Below are 23,810 nucleotides of genomic sequence, written 5' to 3'. Positions count from 1 at the left end.
TCAGAAAGACCAGTTGAGAGGAATCATTTGTATCATTAGTTCAAGGAAATATTCTACAAGGTGAACCAAGGTAATGGCAATGGGGATGGAGCAGACATTTCACAAATATTTGAGATAGAAGTAAAAGTACTTATTAACTGATTGAAAGATCTGAGGAACAAGAGTCTATTAAAACCACTGAATTGAGGAGGGTGTTTGGATTATTTTCTTTTTAATGAGAGAGATGTATGTATGTTTATATGCTAAGGGGAATGTTGAATGAATGAATATATATGAAGGTTAAATTTTATATAAAAGCAAAGCAATGCATTCACAGTGAGGAAGCTTCTCAATATAGGTGATGAGTTGTATTTATCAAATGCACAAAACAAGAGCAAAGGATGAATTTATTCACTCATAAAATATTTACTGAGCCTCATTATGTTCAACGCGTTATGGTAGGTGCTGGGAGGAATAAATAAACAAATATATATAACATGTGACTGATGTTATGAAGAAAAAGCAGGGTGAAGCTAGAGAATCATGGGGACAGTGTTTTAGAAAGGATGGTCATAGAAGGACTCAGAAGTGATCTTTGAGCAGCAAACTAGGTGGATGGTGGAAGTCACTAATTGTCCTGGAGAAGACTAGGCAAGGAGCAGGTTGGTTGGGGTCAAATCAAGAATTCATTTTTGAATACATTAAGTTTGAGACACCTATTAGATATCCAAGTAGAATAGGCAGTTGCATGTACATGTCTTACCTTCAAGAAAGAGTTAGTGGTTGGAGATAAAATTTGAGAATCCTCAACATTCAGATGGGATTTAAAGCCATGGAACTGGATGGGATATGGGAATACCTAGGATGTTGGGGAAAATAGAGGTCAAGGACTGAGCCCTGAAGTTCCAACTTTAGAGACTGGGAAGACAAAAACTGATTCAGCAGAGGACACTGAGAAGAAATGATTAATGACATGGGAGGAGAATGAACCCTGTTTTGTTTTGGAGGGATTCGAAGAGAATGCTTAAAGAAAGAGGGAGTCATGAACTACATCAAACGCTAATGAGTGGTCCAGCAAGTTTAAGTCAGTAACAGATGCTGTTTGCTAATGGGAAAGGTCCCGTAGAGGGAGGAAAATAGATGATGCAAAAGAGAGGGGAGAGGGGCCGGCCCGGTGGCGCAGTGGTTAAATGTGCACCTTTCGCTTTGGCGGCCCACTGGATCCCGGGTGCCGACGTGGCACCGCTTGACAAGCCATGCTGTGGCAGGCTTCCCACATATAAAGTAGAGGAAGATGGGCACGTATGTTAGCTCAGGGTCAGTCTTCCTCAGCAAAAAAAGGAGGATCTGCAGCAGATGTTAGCTCAGGGCTAATCTTCCTAAAAAATAAAAGAGGAAGAGAGAGGGGAGAGAATTGCAAAACAAAGCCTTTGAGTAGGCAAGAAGGGATGAGATCCAAGACTCAAAAAGGTGGCCTTGGTTAAGAACACTGTCAGTTTGGCCAAACAGGAGTTTATGCACATATGCACACACTCACATGTTTTCACTGTTTATAGCCCCATACACCCACTAGTTTCAAAGCTTTCACTTTTACAGAATCATATTCACAAAGCTCCCTTTCTCCCTGGGATTTTAAGCAGAGTAGGTAGGGCACTATTAGTGATCCTTGTTTGCAGTTCAGTGCCAACCTCTGTGGTCCGCTTTACTTCGCTAGTGCGGGGCGCCAGATGGTGAAATAAATGGAGGGCATAGTTCAGTGTTTTCCACCAGTACAACACAACAGCCCTAGGTGTAGCAGCGGGGAGGGGGTGCTGTGCGTTTTACATCTACCATTAGAAATCTCTTAAAGGTACTGAGCCGGTTTAGTTGGCTTAGTCGCTGTTATAGGTGCTTTCTAAAGTCTCTTTGAAGTGTCAAAGGTGGAACAACATTTTTACTTTGGGTTCTGAAGTGTTTCGATGAGAAGGCTCTTGATCATGCCCCGTGTATGAGATTGTACTTTATTCATATCAGTTATATCCCTAGTGCCTAGTACAGTGTGTGGCTTAGAGTAGCAAAGCAGTACAGGTTTTAATTTGAAGAAGATAGAAGAATAATAATTACTGTCACTACAGGTCCAATATCCTCAGAGCGGAGTGGGGGTGAGGTTAGCTTCGTACATTTTGCCTTCATTGCCAAAAGTAGAGTCCAATAAGTGGCGTATGTATGTACGAAGACTAGAAACACCATATGTCATCAATAGCATGAAGGCAACCTAGCGGAGACGCCAGTGAGAGAGACGGGGGAGGGGGAGTTAGGGAGCGCAGGTGTATTAATTTACTTCAAATGCATTTCCTTCCTGCCTCTGGCTTCTAGGAGGCTAATGTATAATGGACTAAAATCCCAGCCCTAGTATTTGTCACTAAGTACCAAAATGGGCGTGGCAAGGTGTATAGAACACCTGCTTTTGTGAGCCCTGCAAGCAGATATTCCTGGAGTCCTACCCTGACGCTGACTCTCCAACGCTCAGGAGGGTCCCCCAACTCCCGCATCCTTTTTGGGAATCCTCCCGCTGGCAACGCGGCTTCATAGACTGGAGAGGGCCTGCTGAGCATGTGTGAACAGCGCCGCGCATGCTCCGTGGAGTGGGCAGGTTTACTGAGGCGCTAGCAGTGGCTTTTACTACTCTTCTCCCGCCTCCCCCGCCCAGCACGCCCCCCTCCCCTCTTTCCCACCCCCTACCACGCGGTCCCCCGCATCCACCCCCACCCCTCTTTCCCACCCCCCCTTCACCCCAGGCTGGGGAATCTCCATTGACGTTCGAGTGACGCCGCTGTGCCGCCGCCGTGGGGGGTTCCAGGCGCCGCACAGGTAACGCCGCCGCTGCCGCCATATTGACAGAGCTGGGAGCGGGGAGGGGGCCGAGGAAGCGGGGTGGGGGGGGGAGTCACCGCCAAGCGACAGTCGCGGCGGCGGCAGTGGTGAGCACGAGCCAAGCGGCAGCTTTCGGAGAGGCAGCACGGAGTTGTCTTCTTTATGGAGCGTAGCAGCTTGCGGCGGCGGTAGCCCCCCGCTCCCAGCCTCTGAGGGACCCCGCGGCGAGGGCAGCAGTCGCTGAAGCAGGGGCTGGGGTCTTGGCGGCGGCGGCAGCAGGCGAGCTCAAAAGGCAGGATGCGTGGCCGCCACAGCCGTTGGCAGCTCCTGTTCGAGTGCTCCTGAAGGGGCGATGCTACCGTTCGCTCCTCCGGAGGAGCCCTGGGACCGAGCAATGGAGGTGTTCGGCGTCGGCGCGAGCAGCGGCGAGGTTAGTGTGGTGGCTGGAGCCACCCCCTCCTTCCCTCGGGACCCTGGCTGGGGCCCGAGACGGAAGGGGCGTGGGGCTGGGGAGCAGGGCGCTCAGGCAAGCCCCCTGGAAGCTGCGGGTCCGACTGCGCTTTCGCTCAGCAGCGGGCGAGGATGAGACGGCGGGCTCGGGCGTGGGGACGAGTGCAGCCCGGGCCCGGGCTCGGCCTCGGGCGGAGCGCCCGCCTCGGGGGCCACGCCAGAGTTGTGACTAAGTTTATTCAGTTTGCGACCTGAAGTGGGACTGGGGGACGCGCCAGGTACCGCGCGCCCAGCTCCGCGCGCTCCGGGTTTGCTCAACACTTTGGGGGCCAGCTGCTGACTCCAGCTGTCTGTTGAACCCCGGGTGCTTTAGGAACCCGGCGCCACAAAAACACAGCACGGTGACGAAGTAACTCTGGGGACATTTGCACAGACGGATGAGTGCTCCTTAATTACTTAGCTTTCTCGTTTCTCTGTGACCTGTTGTGCTTCTTTGTAACAACCGAAGTGGAGATTGACTGGAGGCCAGATTTCTTTATCTACGTTCAGGTGATGTTTTGCCTCCTTTGCGGTCCCCTCAATTCTACCGCTCTCTTCCTCCCGCTGGTTCTCCCTTCCCCAACTGCTGTCTCCGCCCCGTTGGTCCCTAAAAGAAGACGCACAGTAAACCCCAGCCCTTGTAAGAGGAATCTTTGGCAAGACAGCAAGGTTCAACCAAAATATTTGGGTGTGCCTCTTCCCGCTCTTCTTACTGCTGAAACTATTCTGATTGGGCTTTGGTCAGCTGTGCAGTGAGAACTTAGATGTGCACAGGTACTTTGCTTTTATTGTTGTTAAAAGCGGACTGTATTTAAACACCCAAACGAGAGTTTTGGGATAGAAGTCGGATTCATTTCTAACTTAATCGATTGACAGCCTAGTCCTGCAGTAGGGGCCACTATAGACCTCCTAAAAATACTTAAATGCCAAATTGATTCACAGTAGGATATTTTGGGGTAGGACTCGCAATCCTCGACATCTCAAGGTGCAGATTTGTTTTCAAATACTTGCTGCATCCTTAAAAATACATTTTGGACTGTTGTCTGTTTAACTCGTTATTTATTCTTTTCAAATTTCCAGCCAAACTGGGGTTAAAATTACATGTCAGAATAACAATTTAACAGGAAAGGTAGTGGAAATAAATTCAGAAAGAGCCTAAAGTTGAACCTTCTCTACTTATAAGGAATATTTTACTAGTAAACGGAGAACTTCTGAAATACGGTTTAATACTTTACAGCCCTTAAGGACAGGATAAATGAAGAGGGGTTCATTTCTTCTTGAAACATAGGAATGTTTCGTACTTGCAAGAATTTTCTAGCAAGGCTCATTTAGAGGAGAGGAGTTTTGTTTTATTCATGTGTGTGATCTATTGACTTACAGTCCCAGGCATCTGGTTTATAAAAACAGTTAAATGCTTGGATATAAGGATGGGATGGGAGGTGGGGGAGCCTTTCACATGTCTATTATTATTTTTGTTAGTTTTGAATGCAGAAATGTTTTAAATTGTGATTACCACATATGTTTTTTTTTTGTAATTGTTGGCAGTATGTTTTAGATATTATAGAGATTTAACAGTGGGTTTCTCTACCTCAGCAATTTGGAAAAATACTTTAGTGGAAATTGTTAATCCTTATGAAGTAAAACGAAAGGTGAAGGTAATGTGAAGATAGTATTTCTGCCTTCTTTGTCTAAAACAGTTCTGATTGGTTAGGTTTAACTCTGCCAGTGACTTAAAAATATTCTAGGGGGGGCTGGCCCCTTGGTCGAGTGGTTAAGTTCGTGCGCTCCGCTGCATGTGGCCCAGTGTTTCGTTGGTTCGAATCCTGGGCACGGACATGGCACTGCTCATCAAACCACGCTGAGGCAGCGTCCCACATGCCACAACTAGAAGGACCCACAACGAAGAATATACAACTATGTACCCGGGGGCTTTGGGGGGAAAAAAAAAGGAAAAAAAAATATTCTAGGGGCCGGCCTGGTGGCATAGTGGTTAAGTTCGTGTGCTCTGCTTCAGTGGCTCGGAGTTTGCGGGTTTGGATCTCGGGCAGGGACCCACATATCGCTCGTCAAACCACGCTCTGGTGGCGTCCCACATATAGAATAGGGGAAGATTGGCACAGATTTTAGCTCAGAGACAATCTTCCTCACCAAAAAAAAAAAAAAAAATCTGAGTGAAAACTAAATGCTACATCTGAGCAGACCTGCTTAGTATTTAGAAGAGGTGCTGTTGTTTTTGTTTGTTTATAATGGTATTCTTTTGATGAGAAGGAAACCACTTTACATCCATAAATTTATATTTATTTAAATTACATGTCTAGGGGTGCTTTCATTATAGAATATATTTTTTGAAAATATATTGGAATCCTTAAAGAAAATGTAAGAATCTGTTAACTTTAATGTCAAAGGAAATAATTTCTGTCAATGTCTGTGTGTGTGGAATCCTGAGAAAGTGAAAGATTATGTACACTCTCATATATTGTGGAGTCTTTTTCAATATCTTTTACCTGTCTTATTTATGGGCAGTTGTTAACCTTTGAATTATTCAGAAGTATGAGAGTTGGTTGGTTGAGACTCTTACCATGTTTTCCAACAGGAAAAAGTTATTAAGGTAATTATATTTTTAGACCAGTGTACAATAGCGATGTATAATGATAAGGAGCCTAACCACTGTTTGGAAAATTGTCCTATGGGGAAATGTGTCAGAGGTTTCCACTAAGAACTAGCTTGGTTCCAGTGAGTGGTGGAGAATGGACCTGAAAAGGGGAAATAGGGACTCTCTTGGCTCCTGGGAAGAAGGTTCTTGGGAGAGGGGAAATAGGTTAAGCAAGAAGCTTTGGTTGTGAGAACTCTTGCAGGGACTGTCTAAGTTGGGTCTGCTGGGAATAGGGACTTCAAAGGGCATCACCCCTCAGGCAGCTACAATTTTAACTCTTGCTTGGATGCTGTCAGGGTCAGGGAAGAAGTGTTACTTGAGGTGTGATGGGTATTGATCATTCCTGGGCAAGAGTCATAAAGAACAGCCTGTTTTAGTAAAGTGAACTTTTGATGAGTTAGTGCCATGTACATTACAGTTCATGCACTTTGTTTTTATTTGTTTGTTTTTTGGTGAGAGTGCTTGCTTCCTGATGGAAGAGTTGATTATAGAGTTTCCATATTGCATATTATAGCATATCATCATATTATATTATAAGTGGTACTTTTATGTTATTTCTTTAACAATACTGCTTTTGTTTAAGGAAGTTAATTTTTTTATTAAGGTAACATTGATTTATAACATTGTATAAATTTCAGGTGTACATCATTCTATTTCACCTTCTGTATAGACTACATCCTGTTCCCCGTCAAGAGTTTAGTTACCATCTGTCACCATTGACATGTGCCCTTTTACCCCTTTCCCTCTCCACCTACCCCCTTATCCTCTGATAACCACCAATTTGTTCTATCTATGTATTTGTTTCTCTTCCACATATGAGTGAAATCATACGGTATTTGGCTTTCTCCATCTGACTTATTTCACTTAGTATAATACCTTCAAACTCCATCTATGTTGTCACAAATGGCAAGATTTCATCTTTTTATGGCTGAGTAGTATTCCATTGGATATATGTACATACCACATCATCTTTATCTACTCATCTGTCCATGGGCACTTAGGTTGTTTTCAAGTCTTAGCTGTTGTGAATAATGCTTCAATGAACATAGTGTGCATATATCTTTTCAAATTAGTGTTTTTATGTTCTTTGGATAAATACCTGGAAGTGGAATAGTTGGATCATATGGTAGATCTATTTTTAATTTTTGGAGGAATCTCCATACTGTTTCCACAGTGGCTCTACCGATTTACATTCTCACTGACAGTGTATGACGGTTCCCTTTCCTCCATATTTTCTCCATCACTTGTTATTTCTTGTCTTTTTAGTAATAGCCATTGTGATGGGCGTGTGGTAATATTGCATTGTGGTTTTGATTTTCATTTTGCTAATGATTAGTAATGTTGAACATCTTTGCGTGTGTCTGTTGGCCATCTGTATATCTTCTTTGGAAAAATGTTCAGATCCCCTGCCCATTTTTTAATTGGGTTTTTTTTTTGTTGTTGTTGAGTTGTATGAGTTCTTTATATATTTTGGATATTAACCCCTTATGAGATATATGATTTGCAGATATCTTCTCCTAATCAGTAGGTTGTCTTTTCATTTTGTTTGTGGTTTCTGTTGCCATGCAGAAGCTTTTTAGTTTGATGTAGTCCAATTTTTCTACTTTCTCTTTTCTTTCCCTTGACTGAGAAGACATGATATTCAAAAAGATACTGCTAAGACTGGTGTCAAAGAGTTTACTGCCTGTGTTTTCTTCTAGGAATTTTATACTTTCAGGTCTTACATTCAAGTATTTAATCCATTTTGAGTTAATTTTTGTGTATGGCATAAGATAATGATCTCCTTTCATTCTTTTGCATGTGACTGTCCCATTTTCCCAAGACCATTTATTGAAGAGACTTTCCTTTCTCCGTTATGTATTCTTGGCTCCTTTGTCAAAAATTTACAGTCCATAAATGTATTGGTTTCTTTCTGGGCTTTTAATTCTGTTCCGTTGATCTCTGTGTCTGTTTTTCTGCCAGTAGCGTACTGTTTTGATTACGGTAGCTTTGTAATATATTTTGAAATCAGGGAGTGTGTGATCCCTCCAGCTTTGTTCTTTGTTCTCAGGATTGCTTTGAGTATACAGGGTCTTTTTTCCCCTATAAACTTTAGGATTCTTTGTTCTGTTTTGATGAGAAATGTCATTTGAATTTAGATAGGGATTGTATTGAATGTAGATTGCTTTAGGTAATATGGACATTTTAACTATGTTAATTCTTCCAATCCATGAGCAAAGAATATCTTTCTATTTTTTTGTGTCTTGTTTGACTTCTTTCAACAATGTCTTATAGTTTTCAGACAGGTCTTTCACCTCGGTAAATTTATTCCTACATACTTTACTCTCTTTTTTTGCAATTATAAATGAGATTATATTCTTGATTTCTCTTTCTCCCTGTTGTAAGTGTATAAAAATGCAACTGATATTTGAATATTGATTTTGTAGCTTGCAACTTTCCTGTACTCTTGAATTATTTCTAATAGTTTTTTGGTGGTGTCTTTAGGGCTTTATATATATAAAATCATGTCATCCACAAATAGTGACAGTTTTACTTCTTCCTTTCCAATTTGGATACCTTTTCTTTTTCTTGCCTTTTTCTTGCTCTGGCTCGGACTTCCAATACTATGTTGAATAAAGGGGTGAGAGTGGGCATTCTTGTGTTATTCCTATTCTTAGGGGGTTAGCTTTCAGTTTTTCACCATTGAGTATGATGTTTGCTATGGATTTGTCATATATGGCCTTTATTATGTTGAGGTATTTTTATTCTTTATCTGTTTTATTCAGGGTTTTAATCATAAATGGTGCTGAATCTTGTCAAATGCTGTCTCTGCATCTATTGAGATCATCATGTGATTTTTATTCCTCATTTTGTTAATGTGGTGTATCACATTCATTCGTTTGTCAATGTTGAACTAATCTTGGATCCCTGGAATAAATTATACTTGATCATGTGTATGATCCTTTTAATGTATTGTATTCAATCTGCTAATATTTTGTGGAGGATTTTTGCATCTATATTCATCACTGATATTGGCCTGTAATGTTTTTTGTGTGTGTTTCATCCTTGTCTAGTTTTGGTATCAGAGTAGTATTGGTCTTGTAAAATGAGTTAGGAAGTGTCCCCTCCTCTTCAATTTTTTGGAAGAGTTTGAGAAGGATAGGCATTAGATCTTCTTTGAATGTTTGATAGAATTCACCAGAGAAGTTGTCTGATCCTGCACTTTTGTTTTTAGGGAGGTTTTAATTGCTGTTTCAATCTCCTTACTAGTGATTGGTCTATTCAGATTCTCTGTTTCTTCTTGATTCAGTTTTAGAAGGATGTATGATTCTAGGAATTTATCCATTTCTTCTAGGTTATCTGATTTGTGGGCATATACCTTTTCATAGTATTATAATACTTTGTATTTCTGTGATGTCCATTGTGATTTCTCTTTTGCTGCTGATTTATTTGAGCCTTCCTTTTTCTTAGTCTAGTTAAAGTTTTGTCAGTTTATCTCAGTTTATTTCAAGGAAGCAGTTGTTAATTTTGTTGATCTTTTTAGTCTATTGTCTTTTTATTCTGTTTCATTTATTGGTGTTCTGATTTTTATTATTTCCTTCCTTCTACTGATTTTGGGCTTCATTTATTCTTCGTTTTCTAGTTCCTTTGGGTGCAATGCTAGACTGTTTATTTGAGATTTTTCTTGTTTCTTGAGGTAGGCTTATGTTGCTATAAATTTCCATCTTAGTATGTCTTTTGCTGATAGATGTAGATATCCATATAGGTTTTGGTACATCGTGTTTTCATTTTCATTTGTTTCCATGTACTTTTTGTTTTCTCCTTTGATTTCTTCATTGATCCAGTAGTTGTTCAGTCTCTACATATTTGTGATTTTTCCAGCTTTCTTCTTGTAGTTGGTTTCTAGTTTCATACCATTGTGGTCAGAAAGAATGCTGGATGTGATTTCAATGTTTTCAAATTTATTGAGGCTTGCCTTGTTTCCCAACGTATGGTCTATCTTTGAGAATGTTCCATGTGCAATTGAGACGAATGTTTATTCTGCTGCTTTTGGATGGAGCATTCTATATATATCTATTAAGTTCATCTGGTCTAATGTTTCATTTAAGTCCAACCTTTCCTTCTTGACTTTTTGTCTGGATGATCTCTCTATTGATGTAAGTGGGGTATTAAAGTCCCCTACTATTACTGCGTTGCTGTTAATTTCTCCTTTAGGTCTATTAATAATTGCTTTATGTGCTTTGGTGCTCCTATGTTAGGTACATATATATTAATAAATATTATGTCTTCTTGATGGATTTGCCCATTTATCATTATATAATATCCGTCTTTGTGTCATGTCATCTTTTTTGGCTTGAAGTTTATTTCTTCTGATATAAGTATGGCTACAACTGCTTCCTTTTGGTTACCATTTGCTTGGAGTAGCATGTTCAATCCCTTCACTCTGAGCCTATGTTTGTCTTTAGAGCTGAGATTGGTCTCCTGAAGGCAGCATATTGTGAGTCTTATTTTTTAATCCATCTAGCCACCCTGTCTTTTGATTATTGAATTGAGTCCATTTCCATTTAGGGTGATTATTGATATTTGAAGACTTAATACTGTCATTTTATCTGTCTTTTGTTTTTTGGTTGTTCTGTATTTCTGTTGTTTCTTTTTCTTTGTGTTTCTGTCTGTGATTTCAGTTTGATGCTTTTCTGTGATGTGTTTCTTAGTTTCCTCATTTTTATGTTTTGTGACTCTGTTCTGAACTTTTGTTTTGTGGTTACTATGTGCTTGTATGAAAGGTCTCACAGATAAGATAGTTCTTTTTCTTCTGGTAGCCCCTTATCTTCATTTACCTATGGAGGTTCTGTCCTTTTCCTTTTCCCCTTCTATGTTTTTATTGTCACCAATTATTCCTTTTTGTATAGTGAGTTCATTTAAAAATTGAAGTGGTTAAAGTTATTTTTAATGTTTGGTATTCCTCTAACCTTTGCTATAATTCACCGCATACTATCCTATTCTGATACAGATTTGCAGTTTTCTGATTCTATTTGTCGGTTTATCATCTTGGACAAAGCTTTGTATATTTTGGCCTTTTCGTTTCAGGTAGGAGAGCTCCTGTCATGATTTCTTGTAAGGCTGGTTTAGTGGCAGTGAACTCCCTCAGCTTTTGTTTGTCTGGGAAAGCCTTTACTTCTCTTTCATATCTGGAAGACTACTTTGCTGGATAGAGTATTCTTGGCTGACAGTTTTTATCTTTCACTATTTATTTATTTTTTAAAGATTTGCTCTCTATATCTGTTGTCAATTTTCCTGTTTTTTTTTTCCCCTCTCCAAAGCCCCCATGTATAGTTGTATATCCTGGTTGTAGGTCATTCTAGTTCCTCTATGTGAGCCACTGCCAGAGCATGGCAGCTGACGGAAAGGTGGTGTGATTCCATGACTGGGAAACAAATCCGGGCCACCACAGCACTGAGAATACCAAACTTTAACCACTAGGAAATCAGGGCTGGCTCTATTTTTCAGTATTTTGAATGTGTCTCTCCACTCTCTCCTGACCTGTAGGGTTTCTGCTGAGAAATCTGCTGATAGCCTAATGGGGATTCCTTTGTAGGTTATTTTCTTTTCCTCCCTGGCTTCTTTTAATATTCTTTGTCATTGAATTCTGATAGTTTTATTATCCTGTGTCTTAGAGTAAGTCTTTTTGTTGAGATCATTGGGTGTTATATTAGCTTTATGGATTTGTATATCCAGTTCCTTTCCTAGGTTTTGGAAGTTCTCAGCTATTATGTCTTTAAATAAACTCTCTGCTCCGTTTTCTCTCTCTTCACCTTCTGGGATACCCATTACCCTTATGTTGCCCTTTCTAACGGAGTTAGATAATTCTTATAGAATTTCTACATATTTTTAAAGTCTTAGTTCTCTCTCCTCTTCTACCTGCATCATTTGCAGGTTTCTATCTTTGAGTTTGCTAATTATCTCTTTCATGTAACCTGTTCTATTTCCAATGCTTTCTAATGCATTCTTCCTTTCATTTATTGAGTTCTTCAGCTTCAAAATTCCTGTTTGGTTCTTTTTTAGAGTTTCAGTTTCTTTGGTAAAGTATTCCTTCTGTCATTGATTTTATTCCTGAGCTCATTGAACTGCCTGTCTGAGTTTTCCTGTAGCTTTTTGATTTTTTCATGACAGCTATTTTGGATTCTTTATCAGTTAGATCATAATCTTCCATGACTTTATGTTTGGTTTCTGGAGAATTGTCTCCTTTATTTAGTGCCTTGGTACTGTGGCTTCTTGTGGTGCTTGTTGAGTTCTTCTGCTGGCACTTTTGTTGCAGCAGACACATTTTTTATTTAGGTAAAACTTTTGGGTTGCTTGGAGATTAAACGCCTTTCTTTTGTTTTTCAGTAGGTGGCACTATAGCACTAGTTTTTGGTATCTCTTACCTGTGCTGCCTCTGCCTGTATTTGAGGTTCTGCACATTCCACCCTCCACTGCCTCTGTTTGGGGTGTCGCAGGTACTCTTGTCCTAGCTGCCTGTGCTTCTGGGGGTCACTGATGCCTTGCCATTGCTGTGTTGCTGCAGTCACTGGCTTTTCTATCCAGGGGCACAGACATTGCTGGCACCTCAGCCACATCTGTGGTCCCCTGGGTTGGAACCTCTGCTGCCATTGCAGGGGGAGGGAGGGTGGGCAGGGAACCTGCTATATGGGGCACCAGCTCAGCTGTTGTCTGTTACTTTGTGGTCACAGGTGCTGCTGTGGTTGGGATTTTGGAGTACTGTGTACACCTCTGCTGCTACTACCAGGCTCTGAGCTGAGGCCAGGGGGCCTGGTATCATGGAGCTCCACCTCCACTGCCACTCTGCTTCCCTTGGTTGTAGATGCTTCTGTGGCTGGCTGGCTGGAGTTGCACATGTGCCTCTGGTGCTGCCCACCAAATTTTCTTGGGCTGAGGGTGGCTGGCTCAGCTTCTGCTGCCAGGATCCTGGGCTCTGCTTCTGCTGTTCCCCTGTTTGGCCTCCTCTCTGTGCTCCAATTCACCCACCTTTGTATCTGTTGATGTGTGGATATTTCCAGGGTCCTGGTGTGTTGTGCAGTGTAACCTTTGTTGGGTTATGGATGTTTTATTCTCTGTAGATTGAAGAGGAGAGACAAAAGGATCCTATCATGCTGCCATGATGATAATATCTCAAGGAACCTAGTTTTGAGAATAATACAGCTCACTGACAAAAAAAGTTTTGGATTAAAGCCACAGACTTAAAAAACTTAACCAGGATGGCAAATATTTGGCAGATTGGCAAAAACTGCTAGTTTTAATTAATTTCATGAGACCCTGTAGTAATAGAAGGAAGAACATGGGCTTTGGAGGCCGGATACTCTGGGTTCCAATTTCATCTCGAACTCATACTCGCTGTGTGATCCAGTGCAAGTTACCTAACTTCTCTGAGCCTCAGTTTCTTCATCTGTAAATTGGATAAAAAAACATCTTCAAGAGTTGTTATGTGAAAAACAAGATGCAGTGTTGAGTTTAATACACTTAACAAGGTGCTTCACACATACTGGTCTCCAGTACACAGTAGTTCCCTCTCTTTTCCCACAGTCACCTTTTCCCTGCTCCTAAAGTCTAAATTATTGTCACCTATATTAAAACCTTGGGATTTAGATAGCCATGGTAATAGCCACAGCTTTCCCTATTATGAGCAGTTTTTCTTAAGACCGCCTTCCTAGAGCTGATCATTTCATCTAAGTGTAGTAATCACATTTATAAACACAGATAGGATCATTCAGGAATAAAATATGAGGTTATATTCAGGAACACTTTGAGGAATAAGAGACAAATGATTTCATTTGTTGTAACTGGCTGATAAGGTGTTACATTGACATTGAATTTTTAGGTTTTTATTCTGAACTTTTGTTAGGTTGGAATTGGTACAGTTCATCAAATGTTTATTGGCTACAAGGCAGGGCAGTACTTAGTACTATAATGTGAAATGCCTAAGGATATACCCCACTGAGTGTCACCCCACCATCATGGGCTTACATTTAGTTGGGCAAGATAGACATTTGCAGAAACTGTTATATAAGTCACAAGACCATTGACAGTGAGGTGATTGTTGTGGTGGTTTAGAGATGGATCTGGTAAGACCTTGTAAAAGAGGTGGAATTTTAGCAGGGCATTATGGAGTGGATAATATTTTCACAGACAGAGATGAAAGGATTATATTTCTGGTGGATGGGGACAATATAAGTAAAGGCATGGAGATGTTCTTGGGGGAAGGAGGAATCTGATATTGCTAGGATGCAAGTCTGTGATGTGAGAGTGGGGGTATAGTGTGAGATGAGGTAGGGAGTGTACTAAAGGTAGGTTAGGCCCAGATGGTATGGGACTTTTAAAGCGAGTTTAAGGGTTCCATGTTATTCTGTAAATGGAAGCTATTGAAGATTTTCGAGGACATGAGTGACATGATCAGATCTGTGCTTTGAAAAATAACTGATGGCAGTGTGTAGGACGGATTGGAGTCGGGGAGACTGAATGTGGGAAATACCAGCTAGGGGGTTGTTGTATTAGTTAGTGGAAGTAGTAGTGAGATTTTTAAAGTAGGACAGAAGAGTTCGAAAGGAGAGGACTGATGGGAGAGATGTTGCAGAGATAAAATAGTTAGAATTTGACATCTGATTAGATGTTGAGGAGTAGGAGGGAAAAATAAAAAACAACAGAAATTAGGAATGTTGTGGTAGGACTCAATTCAATTTAACAGATATTTAATGCATGCTTGCCAATCTAAGTGTCTGTTAGCCAGAGGACTAATACAAAGATAAATAGATCTTTGCAGCATAGGGAGATAGAAGGCTAAAATGAACTTCCCCCTCTCTTTATCGTCTTGAACAAGAGCAAACCGCTCTAAAGATTTCTGGTAATGCTTGGCATGCTTAAAATCTTTACTGCCAAGGTGAGTGCACTTATTACTAGCTAAAAAGTTTTTCATGCTTTTTAAATGGCCCTTAAGCCTATAATTCTTGATTCATCAATTTTCATCTTAAATAGTTGGTGCCCCTGGGTGCAGAGGGCTGTTCTGAAAATAGAGACTGGTGCTTTTTTCTGTAATGTGGCAAAGAGAACAGGGACATCTGTATTTCTAATATGCTTTCACCAGGTTTATTTGGAATAGAAAGTAGGGGGTGGGCCAACAGGTACCTGGCCCCTCCCCTCCATGGGTGCCTTCCCAGTTCTTCCAAGACTATTTTTCTTTATACCTGTCTGGTCTGAAAATATTCAGGTCAATTTCTTGAGGGCTGGGCCTCTATGTTTCCCTACTTTGATTGTTTCATCAAGATAGCTAATTATTACCTCACCTTTCCATAATAAGGCCTGAGTTTGGTGCCATTGCTTTCTTGGGCTGTATTTTTGTTTTAGTACCACCTCTTTTTTAGTCTTCCTCATCTGTAATTTTGAGGAGGAAATATAAGACTTTCCCCTACTTGTAGTTTCTCTCTTGGTGGATGCTGTCATTGTCCTTAGCAGTTTTGAAGATTTGGTAAGCACTTGGAATCTCGATGTAAGCCTTTTAGTGCTTTTTCAGAACTGCTATATAATGTTTACATGTTTATGTTATTTCCAAGTGTTATTTACTATTCTTGCTGACAGTTTGTTTTTTTCTTTGTGTATTTTGTTTTCTTTTGGTTTGTTTTTAGGTGGGAAAGGAGTTGGATGGGAGGGAGATATAGAGCTAAATGTAATCTGGCTTTTGTAGATAACAGAGATGTTTTCTGAATATCCCTGAAGGCATTCTAAGTAACTGATTTTGTTGCTGGAGTTTAACCTGTATGTGTACTTTTGAAGTAGGTCCTGCTGTGTGTGTGTGTGTGAGTGTGTGTGTGTGTGTTGTGTATGTGTGGGTGAGAGTGTTTTACTCTTGTTTTGCTTGGTTTTACAAAGTATTTGAGATGGTTTATAGGAAATACAATCCAATAACAAAGTATTTTGATATTCAAGGGAAAAAGTAAAGTAGGAGATCTGTGGAAAGGTTGGAAGGTGGGGTTGGAGGATGAAATAGAACATAAGTAAGTAGGCTTTAAGGGTCTACTACACATTTAAAATAAAGTTGAATTGCAAATTTGGCCTTGAATTTCCTTGGGCTGGTAGTTCTCAATTCTGACTGTATGTTAGATATACCTAGAGTTTTTAAGCAAATTTCCATGTTAGTGCCTCACTCACAGAGATTCATGTTTAACTGATCAGGTGGGGGCCTGGGCATCATTGCCCAGATGATTATGACATATAGCCAAAGATAAAGAACCACAACTCTAGACCAAAGTAAAAAGAGAAATAGTTATATAGTTCTCATTATCCAACAAGAAAAAAGCATATCAGTTCCTAAGCTGTTAGCTCTAAAATAAAATTTCTGATTTGTAATGTTTTTCTGTGTTTTATTCTGTTGTTTTAAGATATGATTGGGGCGAAGGAAGTATTTGAGCTGTCTTGTATGCTCTTGTGGTGTAGTTCTGAGGAAGTTGCTTTTCTTTTTTTAAAAAATTAATTCATTATTTTTGGATGTACATCATAATATATTTCTGATTCTGTGTGGATTACATCGTGTTTACCACCCGAAAACTAATTATAGTCCATCCCCTCACATGTGAGCCTAATCACCCCTTTTGCCCTTCCCCCTTCCCCCTTTCACTATGGTAACCACCAATCCAATCTGCATTGCTATGTGGGTTTTTGTTGTTGTTTTTATCTTCTACTTATGAGTGAGATCATATGGTATTTGACTCTCTCCCTCTGGCTTATTTCACTCAGCAAAATACCCTCAAGGTCCGTCCATGTTGCCACAGATGGCCGGATTTTCTCATTTCTTATGGCTGAGTAGTAGTCCATCGTGTGAGTAAAAACAAAATCTTAGTGTCCTAGCTGATTTTGATATAGTTTAGTCTTATAATTTGGACATTAAAGAATCTGCATACATTGTTACTAGCTGAGTAAGGGGATAGCGACTCCGTTTTGAAGAAAACATCCCATCATGTCTCTAACAAAAATTTCAAAGGCCACAGCTAATTATTCATATTATAGGACCTGTGTGCCTCTCCTATAATGTGGTTGGGGACAGACTTTAAGAGGAAATATAGTAATTTTATTACCCAATGTAAGTTGTTTTTACCCAAAAAGACATTGGAATACATGAATCTAAACTTAAGGGAGAAAGATATGACATTTATTGAGTGTGTATTATCTCTTCAGGTTTATTGAGTCTTCAAAATAGGTTGGTAAGAAAAAGGTGTGTTTTTTGAACAGATGAGAAAGAGACATACAAATCAGTGGGGGGCACATCTGTAATTTGAGCCTAGATCATTTTAAGTTCATGCTTTTTCCTCTATACTTTGTCGTCTCCCCCATAAGGATGATGTGGAAGATAAGGAGAGGATACAGACAAGTTGTTGACATCTATGTCAGATCAGTAAATCAGATTTGCTGATTCAATAGCCATGTCTACTCAAAATAAAAGTCAACAAAATCCAACAAGTTTTTTTGTAGACATAGACAAGTTTATTCTAAAATTCATATGTAAAAATAGAGGACCTCGGCTATCTAAAACAATTTTGAAAAAGAAGACAAAACTACAAGGAATTATTCTCTACGGGATATTAAGGTTTACTGTGTTCCTACAGGTAATTAAGACAGTGTGGTATTGGTGGAAGGATAGACACATAGGTCAGTGGAACAGAATAGGGAACCCAGAAATAGATCCACACAAATATATTCAACTGATTTTTGAGAAAAGTGCAAAAGCAAAATAAAGGTCTTCAGTTTTCTCATATATAAAATGGAAGTTAACGTTCATTATTATTTTGAGAAGTAAATAAAACGGTTGTGCTTTGTATGTAATGTTTGACAAGGATAATAAAGTTCTTGTTGTTTTCAATAAAATAACTCTTAATATTTACGTGTCCTAGACAAAGTACTTCTTTTACCCTGATAAATAACTCAATGGACTGTTTAAACTTATTTTTCATTCCCAAAGGTAGTATTTTAATGAAATTGCATGGACCTCATATCTCCAAGAGGTTATTGCAGTGGGAAGAATTACTACTAAAGAATGTGATGTATGTACATATCATGTATATGTGTGCATTCATCTGTACCACACACAATATGAGTATCGTTTGAAAGTAAACTTTCCAGAGCATATATTGTGGCTCATATGAGACTGGCCAGATGGCCATGCCTTGGTGTTGGCAACACTTTGGAGCTATTCAAAACCGTTAAAGTCATTAGCTCTGATTTCAACCAAGCAGAGTAAACAAATCCTGCCTGAATAGTAACCAGGGAAGCTGCTTTTCTGTCATTGAACCAAAGTTTTAAAAACCCAAATGTTCTACAAATACCTTCTAATGTGTATATAATTTTGATTTGCTTAGTTTAACTCATAGTAACCTATCATTTGTACAACTACCAGTCCTTTTTAAAGCATGATGATGCTTAGATTGCTTTTAATTGGTTCTAAATATTATTTTATATGTATTCATTTAACAAGTGATTACTAAATGGCTACTTATGTGTAAGGTGCTGTGCTAGTTCCTAGATAGGGTTAATTTGATTATTGCTTCAGGTTTCTGCCTTGATAACTGAAAACCACTTAACTGTATACCTGTCCATTCTTCCATAGTCACAAGGAAATGTCTGAAAGGACAGTATATTGTGTGACAAAGACAGACAAATTTAGGCTTATAGAAAGCTTTTTAAAAATTTTTATTTTTCTGGGGTGTTAATATTTTAATTCTATACTCCTATGGCATTACACATAGATTCACTGATAGCTCCTTCCTACTCCTTTGCTTTTTAAAAATATTAGTATGTTTTCTCCTATTCAAATCACCTGTCAAGAGTGGAACCTCAGTATGTATGGCAATCCAATTTGTGCCTTATTCTTGCCTTTCGTACCTCCCTTTACTCCTGGCATTCAATTATGGCAGTTCAAGAGGATTGTTATGTTTGGGCATATATCTCTCTAGCTTTTATTTATTATGTTTCTACAATCATTTTTTGCTACATAGGAAAAGAAACATTGTTAGTAATGAATTGCCTTTGAATTTGGGTCTCAGTTCTTTGGACTTGCTGCATTGATATTGAAATAATGAGGTTTCTAGAGGTTGGTTTTCTGGGTTAGCAAGTCACTCTTCAAGTTTCTAGTGGTAGTTCTCAGTTCAGGAGCATTTGATTTTGTATATTTCACCTCCAGCTTGCTGAATTGTGTCCTAAAATATGGTAGAGAACATAAATGGCTATTGTAACAATAAGTAGTAAAGTTTTGAAATTAGGTCTCATTTTCATAATAAGTTTGTTCAGAACCTGGATAGCAAGATGAATAATAGCCTATGTGAGCCATTTTAACAGATATATGTAAGCAGTTCCGGAGAAACATGGATTTGCCTAGATAACATAGGGCTGACTTCAGCCCTTTTATTTAAACTATTGAGCTCTGTGTTGCAGAGAGATTATTAAGAGGGGGATGGCATGGCTATTTTTCTAGAAATATCAGCGTCTCTGAAGAGAGAGAGTGATGTTGAATTAAAGTATCGTTTTGGAGACTCATCCCAATTGAAAAAATTTTATGACTTTAGAGTCATTCTGTTAATTTGAGAGAAACAACTGTCATCATCATTATTTTTTTACATTCTTAGATTCTACATTTTTTAAAAGCAGTGTGCTTGACTTTCTTTGTATTAAATCCCTGTAACACTTAGTATGGCACAACTAAAATACTGAAAATGATTTGGCTAAATTATGTCAATTCCAAAAGTGAACTAAATATTCTTACCCATTAATCTCTTATTAGAATTAACAGTTTCTAAAATCTCATGTACTCTTCTTCGTGCCTTCAGGAAGGTGTATTTCACAGTTTCTGCCAATAAAGTTCTTGGTTTCAAAAAACATGAAATATAAGAATCTGTTTTGCTGGCTTTTTTTTTTAGCTCACAAGGGTATAAGGTACATTGGAGTAAAAATAAGTTGAAATACAGGTTAAGTGTTATGAAATTATGACCATATTCTGGGTGAAACAATATTTTATATGTATTGCAGCAATTATAATCACATAAAGTAGATAATTTTAGTTCTTTCATTTCTAGGCCAACTTGGTACTTTTTGTGCATTTTTAAAATTTATTCTCATAATTATTAAAAACTTATATACTTTAGACCCAGGGATGGTAAATTTTTTCTGTAAAGAGCCAGATAAATATTTTAGAGTTTGTTTGCTGTATATAACTTGTCACATATTTTTTTTCCTAACAATCCTTTGCAAATGTTTAATAAAAAAATTCTTAGCCCATGGGCCCCAGTTTAGATAAATGGTTTCAGAATGTGGTTTGCGAAGTTAAGTTTGTACTAATCCTGTTGAAAAATTTTAGAGTTAGGAATCTAACTCTGAAAAAAATATAACCCTTTGAAATAATTTCCATGTAAGATATGAAATATCAAAAATTTATACTCTTTTTGAAAACGATCTTATGAATGACTCAAGCTGTATATTTTTAAAATGATTTTGAAAGCTGAATTTTGTTGGAAGTTAGAATTTACAATTGAGTCAGAAATGATAAGCAAAATCACTTACTAGAAATATTTTATGAAATTGGGTTTCAAAGTTGCTTTAAAATGTTTCAAGTAAGAACATTAATAAGATCTAAGGAAAACCTATGGCAGTTACTTATTAAGTTATTTTTACATTTAATTAATTCAGATTACAAATTCAATCATTCCATTCCACAAATATTTTTCTAGAATCTTTTATGTTCCAGATAGTGTACTACATACTGGGGTTACAAAGAGTCATACAATGTGATCCCTTTCCTCAGGGGTGCTTACAGTCTGATAGAGAGATGGAACACACACTTAATAAGTAAGACAGTGTTTATGGATGGAAGTCTGTATTCGGAAAGGTAGAAGGAAAAGGGAAGGTGTGACACTGAGTCTTGATAAAGATGAGTTGATATTCGAAAGCATAGGTAACCCGGAATGGTAAATACTTCAAATATCATCCATATTTAAATTTGGACTCTATTTTTATGCTTTGATTTGAACATGGCTATGTTTTATCAGCTAATTTGTTCTATAGCAGAGTCTCGTAATATTTTTAAATACTCAACTAAAGGAATAGCTTGGAGGCTGCACATTCTTGCCCATCCTGAGACTCTCTTTAAAAGATGACTCTTTCAGATCAGTTTGAAACAGAATTGTCCTTTCTTCAATCTTTCCTGAAGCAGTGACAATTGTTAGGTGGGTATGTTTCAAAGGACTAACCTATTGGGGTAAAAACAACAGGGATATTGTGTAATTAGAAAGCCAGAAAGGATCAAAGAAAATCATTTTAAATGAATATTGTAGGTGCTATCAAATTTTCCATGAGCAGTATATTGACTATAGAATTCAATCTAAAAGATTAAAAAGATATGAAGTCTGCTGGGGAAATGGCCCTAACTACTAATAAACCTTTGAAAGTATTTAGTAGTTTAAAACTCAGTATACAAATTAAACCTTCTATGTGGAATGCAAAACAAAAAGACCCTTATTTTTGGAAATGCCCAGCTAAAGACTGTTAGTGAAGTTGATAAAGTGTCTTGTAGTAAAAATATACAGATACTTTTCACTTCTCTTCAATCTGTGATTGTTAAATCAAGGTGGATATGCATGATTTAGATGATTTCTTTTCAAGTTGACCAAAAATAATCATATCATTATTTTAACAGTAATCTTTCCGCAATAGTGTGATATGTTGAAACTAAAATTATTATGCGTATGATGCATATTATGATGTAGCAGTAAGTTTTGATTCACAGATGTATTATTTTGTATACGAGTAGCATTATTCACCTTTGGTGAATTATTAACTAAAATGTTCCAATACTTTTTTTCCTGTTTTTTTTTTTTGGCAGGAAAACATTCACACATCAGAAATTTATTGGGCACATGTCAGACACTCTGCCAGCTGTTGTAAGAACATTATGTTAGTCCTGATAATGTCCCTAAATTGCTTAGTTTACAGATGAAGAAATCGGGACTAAGGAAGTTTAAGAAACTTTTTCGAGGCAGTAAAAATAGAATTTTGGAATTTGAATCCAGATTGGCTTGACGCCAAAGCATTGCTCTATTTGTAATATTACTATGCCTGTCTCATGAATAAAGCACAGTATCTGTCCTCAAGGAGTTTTAAATCTAGATGCATATGACAAGAAATTTACTTGATATGGTGGGATTATTTTATTATTTTTATAGCATTTAAAAATTGTTATGTAAAATAAACGTTACCATCTTAGCCATTTTTATGTGTACAGTTAAATAGTGTTATGTACATTCACGTTGATGTACAGCCAATCTCCAGAACTCTTTCATCTTGCAAAACTGAAACTCTTTACTCATTAAACCATGACTCTGCATTCTACCCCCTCCCCAGCCCCAGGCAACCATCATTCTACTTTCTCTCTTTACGAATGAGACTGCTCTAGATATTTCATACAAATGGAATCATAAAGTATTTGTCTTTGTGCGACTAGCTTCTTTCATTTAGCCTAATATCTTTAAGATTCATCCATGTTGTAGCACGTGTCAGAATTTTCTTTTTTAAGGCTAGATAATAGTTCATTGTATGTATATACCACATTTTATTTATCTGTCGATAGACACTTGCATTGCTTACACTTTTTGGCTATTGTGAATGTTGTTGCTCTGAATATGGTGTGCTCTTTGAGATTCTGCTTTCAGTCTTTTTGCGTGTATACCCAGAAGTGGAAGTGCTTGATCCTACGGTAATTCTGGATTTTTTTGAGAAATTGTTATATAGTTTTTCATAGCAGCTGTACCACTTTACATTGCCACCAACAGTGTGCAGAGGTTCCAATTTCTCCACATCCTCACGTGTGGTGGAATTATTTTGAACAAGCAAATCCCAAGATATGTTCTGAGCTCATATTTTTTTCACTCTTTAATTTTTTTTTTGGTTGAAGTATAGTTGACATAAAATGTTAGTTTCAGGTGTACAACATAGTGATTCAACATTTATATACAGTATGAAATGACCACCATGACAAATTTAGTAACCGTCACCATACAAAGTTATTACAATATTATGACTATTCCCTATACTGTACATTACATTCTCATGACTTATTTATTTTATAACTGGGAGTTTGTATCTCTTAATCCCCTTCACCTGTTTCACCCATCCACCCACCCCTATTCCCTCTGGCGACCACCAATTTGTTCTTTCTAAGTTTGTTTCTTTGTAAGTCTTGTTTAGTTTGTTCATTTGTTTTATTGTTACGTTCCACAAATAAGTGAAATTATATGGTATTTACCTTTCTCTGTCTGACTTATTTCACTTAGCGTAATACCCTCTAGGTCCATCCATGTTGTCACAAATGGCAAAATTTCATTCTTTTTATGGCTGAATAATATTCTGTTGCATATATATACCACAACTTTTTTATCCATTCATCCATTGGTGACACTTGGGTTGCTTCCATGTCTTGGCTATTGTGAATAATGTTGCAGTGAACATAGGTGTGCATATGTCTTTTTGAATTAGTTTTTTGTTTTCATAGGGTAAATACCCAGAAGTAGAATTGCTGGATTGTATGGTAGGTGTATTTTTAATTTTATGAAGAACCTCCATGCTGTTTTCCATAGTGACTTCACTAATTTACATTTCTGCCAACAGTGCATGAGGGTTCCCTTTTCTCCACATCCTTGCCAACACTTGTAATTTGTTGTCTTTTTGGTAATAGCCATTCTGACAGGTGTGAGGTGATGTCTCATTGTGGTTTTTATTTGCATTTCGCTGATGTTTAGTTATACTGCACATCTTTTCATGTGCTGTTGGCAAT

The 23,810-nt window shown here is 38.3% G+C and overlaps 1 protein-coding gene across 4 annotated transcripts in view; it reads left to right on the top strand.

Moving 5' to 3' along the window:
* RPS6KA6 (ribosomal protein S6 kinase A6) overlaps positions 1–23,810 on the top strand; it is a 150,918-nt gene that overhangs the window by 26,845 nt on the left and 100,263 nt on the right. Inside the window, exons 1-2 of one of the 4 annotated variants that reach the window (XM_070502457.1) lie at positions 2,686–2,829; positions 3,006–3,262. The exons of 2 other annotated variants lie outside the window; for them this stretch is intronic. In XM_070502457.1, the coding sequence (XP_070358558.1) occupies positions 3,185–3,262 (78 nt within the window). In that variant the 5' untranslated portion in view covers positions 2,686–2,829; positions 3,006–3,184. Of the gene's footprint in view, positions 1–2,605; positions 2,830–3,005; positions 3,263–23,810 lie in introns of those variants that run through there. One more of the 4 variants, XM_070502458.1, reaches the window with a different exon arrangement.

The sequence above is a fragment of the Equus asinus genome, chromosome X (assembly GCF_041296235.1).
Source record: "Equus asinus isolate D_3611 breed Donkey chromosome X, EquAss-T2T_v2, whole genome shotgun sequence".
Lineage (NCBI taxonomy): Eukaryota > Metazoa > Chordata > Mammalia > Perissodactyla > Equidae > Equus > Equus asinus.
This window is presented reverse-complemented; position numbering and strand designations above follow the sequence as displayed.